The sequence below is a fragment of the Mandrillus leucophaeus genome, unplaced genomic scaffold, assembly GCF_000951045.1.
Source record: "Mandrillus leucophaeus isolate KB7577 unplaced genomic scaffold, Mleu.le_1.0 Scaffold8, whole genome shotgun sequence".
NCBI lineage: Eukaryota > Metazoa > Chordata > Mammalia > Primates > Cercopithecidae > Mandrillus > Mandrillus leucophaeus.
The window spans coordinates 3,295,772-3,299,004 of NW_012108696.1; the positions used below are offsets into that span (position 1 = coordinate 3,295,772).

Genomic DNA, 3,233 nt, shown 5'->3' on the forward strand with positions numbered 1-3,233 from the left:
CTCTCGAGTAGTTGGGACTATATATAGGCGCCCGCCACCATGCCCGGCTAGCTTTTTTTTTTTTTTTTGTATTTTTTAGTAGAGACGGGGTTTCACCATGTTAGCCAGGATGGTCTCGATCTCCTGACCTCGTGATCCGCCCGTCTCGGCCCCCCAAAGTGCTGGGATTACAGGCTTGAGCCACCGCGCCTGACCGTCACACAGCTTATGAATGGCAGAGACAGAAATCCGACTTGAGTGGGCTGCAGACAGATTGAGGGTATGAAATTTGGGGGATGGGGACTGGGGAGAAGGTGAGGCCAATGCCCAGGACTGAAGCTCAGGCCGGGGGCACAGTTGGAGACCCCGCTGGAGAAGCAATGCTATAGGGAAGAGAATGAAGCTGGTGCAAGCCTGGAGGCCAACCTGGCGGTGAGGACTTGGGACCCCTGACCCCCACCAGCCCCACCCTGATCCCGGCACTTCACCCTCCCTCCAAATCAAGTCCAGCTGGGCTCTGAGGATATATGAACTCAGATCTGAGTCTGCACAAAAGAGCCAGCTACGGAGAGAAAGGGCTTTCTAGGCAGGAGGCCCAGCCCATGCAAAGGCCCTGGGGCAGGATCCTGCCTGGTGTATTGGAGGAACAGCAAGGAGACCCGTGTGGCCGCAGCAGAGTGAGGGATGGTGAGAGGGGGTCAGGAATTTGGGTTTTAAGCACTGACCTCATTGTAGGGGGGCGTGGCTTGAACAAGTCTGGGTCCCTCTTGGAGTCTTAGACAAGGGTAACATTGCACCTTCTACAGTGTGTTGCTAGGAACCTCCAGAAGCTGATGCTGGTAGAGTCTTAGCACGGTGAGGGCTGAATCTGCACCGCTAGGGGCCAGCAGCCCTTTTGTGGCATCCCTCGGCCTCTTTGGGTCCAAAGATGCCCTGAGCCTTCAAGAAGTTTTCTCAAAGATTGCCCGGGCACCGGCAAATCACAGACCTAGGAATGATCCATTGGTTACAGGCCCAGGCAGCTGGCAGCTCCTGGGACAGAATGTACCAGGGCGATGTCACAGAAGCTGGGGGCATCTAGAACCCTGGGGACTCCTGGTCTCCGTGTCATCTGCCAGAAAGGCCACCTGCGCCAGCACCTCCTGAGACCGGCCTTCAAAGACACGATGCATGCTGCGCTGCCGTCCGGAACCCTTAATGCCTAGAGCCACCAGGGTCGCGGTGGCCGCGTCACTGCCTCTGAGCCACGCGGTCATTCCAACTCAACTGCCCTCGCATCCTGGCCACAGGCCCCCTGGGAGGACCCGGAGATGCCCAAAGGCCCCCTGCCTGCCGTCTCCAGTGGAACCTAGCAGCATACAGCCGGCGAAGCGGGTGACTATGGGGTGGCCACGGCCAGGCCAAGCCCTGGTAGCGGTCAAAGCCTTGCTGGTCTTGTCGGTGCTCCAGGTGCCCGCGCAGGCGGTGGTCCGGGCCATGCTGGAAGACAACTCGAGTTCGGTGGATTTTGCGGATCTGCCAGCGCTGTTCGGCGTCCCGCTGGCCCCCGAGGGCATACGGGGCTACCTGATGGAGGTCAAGCCAGCCAACGCGTGCCATCCCGTCGAGGCCCCGCGACTGGGCAACCGCTCTCTGGGCGCCATCGCACTGATTCGCCGCTACGACTGCACCTTCGACCTCAAGGTACTGAACGCCCAGCGCGCCGGCTTCGAGGCGGCCATCGTGCACAACGTCCACTCCGACGACCTCGTGAGCATGACCCACGTCTCCGAGGACCTGAGGGGCCAGATCGCCATCCCCTCGGTGTTCGTGGGCGAGGCCGCCTCGCAGGACCTGCGGGTCATCCTGGGCTGCGACAAGTCGGCTCACGTGCTGCTCCTGCCGGACGACCCGCCGTGCGGCGACCTGGACTGTCACCCCGTGCTGACCGTGTCCTGGGCGCTGGGCCGTACCCTGGCCCTGGTCGTATCCACCCTCTTTGTCCTGAACCGCCTGTGGCTCTGGGCCCAGGCCTGCTGCAGCCACAGACGGCCAGTGAAGACGTCTACCTGCCAGAAGGCGCAGGTCCGCACCTTCACGCGACGCAACGACCTGTGTGCCATCTGCCTGGATGAGTACGAGGAGGGTGACCAACTCAAGATCCTGCCCTGCTCCCACACCTACCACTGCAAGTGCATTGACCCCTGGTTCTCCCAAGCCCCTCGGCGCTCCTGCCCCGTGTGCAAACAGTCGGTGGCCGGCACGGAAGATAGCTTTGACTCCACCACCGACAGTTTCAGCGACGAGGACCCCTCCCTACCGGGCCACCGGCCCCCCATCTGGGCCATTCAAGCCCGGCTACGCTCCCGGAGGCTGGAGCTGCTGGGCCGCGCCAGCCCCCACTGCCACTGCAGCACCACGTCCCTGGAGGCAGAGGATACCACTGTCTCCCCAGCCCCTCCTGAGGCCCCTGGTCAGTAAAGATCTAGGGTAGGGAGGGGGGGCGATGAGGAATGTTTCTGGTCTGAAAAGAATAAAGTGGGTTTGAAAGCGGATTCTCACCCATCCCCCATCAAGCCTAAGGCCAGTGCCTGTTTCTGCGGGTGAGCGAGGGGAGGTGAGGGCTGGGGGCCCTTTTCGGGGCAGCTGTGACCGTGGTCCGGAGTGGCTTTGAGACGGGGCGTCCGTGCTTTGGTTCCAGTCCCGGGCACATGGGCTGCTGGTCCTGGATGGCCTTATTCTTCATTCACACTTTTTCTTTTAAAATAAACGTTTTATTTTGGAACCAGTTTAGATTTCCAGAAAAGTTGCAAAGGTGCCACAGAGTTCTCCAACCCTTTTTACTCCGTTTCCTCTGATGTCTCATGGAATCCCAGGTGTGATGGGATGGGAGGCTGAGGTGGGAGGTTCGCTCAAGGTTACAGGTTTGAGACCAGGCTGGGCAACATAGCAAGACCCCACCTCTACAGAAAAAATTTTTTAGGCTGGGCGTAGTGGCTGACGCCTGTAATCTCAGCACTTTAAGAGGCCAAGGAGGGAGGATCATGCGGTCAGGAGATCAAGACCATCCTGGCCAACATGGTGAAACCGTGTCTCTACTAAAAATACAAAAATGAAGTGGGCGTGGTGGTGTGCGCCTGTAGTCCCAGCTGCATGCTATTCGGGAGGCTGAGGCAGGAGAATTGCTTGAACCCTGGAGGCGGAGGTTGCGGTGAGCCGAGATCGCGTCACTGCACTCCAGCCTAGTGACAGTGAGACTCTGTCTCAAAAAAGAA

At 59.6% G+C, this 3,233-nt stretch overlaps 1 protein-coding gene across 1 annotated transcript; it reads left to right on the top strand.

Annotated features, from left to right (window-relative positions):
- The first annotated feature begins 1,073 nt into the window (after window positions 1-1,073).
- ZNRF4 (zinc and ring finger 4) lies at window positions 1,074-2,513 on the top strand. The gene has a single exon (XM_011967375.1). The coding sequence runs from the start codon at window positions 1,150-1,152 to the stop codon at window positions 2,437-2,439; it is 1,290 nt and encodes a 429-aa protein (XP_011822765.1). The 5' UTR covers window positions 1,074-1,149; the 3' UTR covers window positions 2,440-2,513.
- The last annotated feature ends 720 nt before the right edge of the window (window positions 2,514-3,233 follow it).

Coding starts and splice junctions, on each gene's coding strand:
- ZNRF4 (XM_011967375.1), top strand. CDS start 1,150: ATGCTGCGCTGCCGTCCGGAACCCTTAATGCCTAGAGCCACCAGGGTC.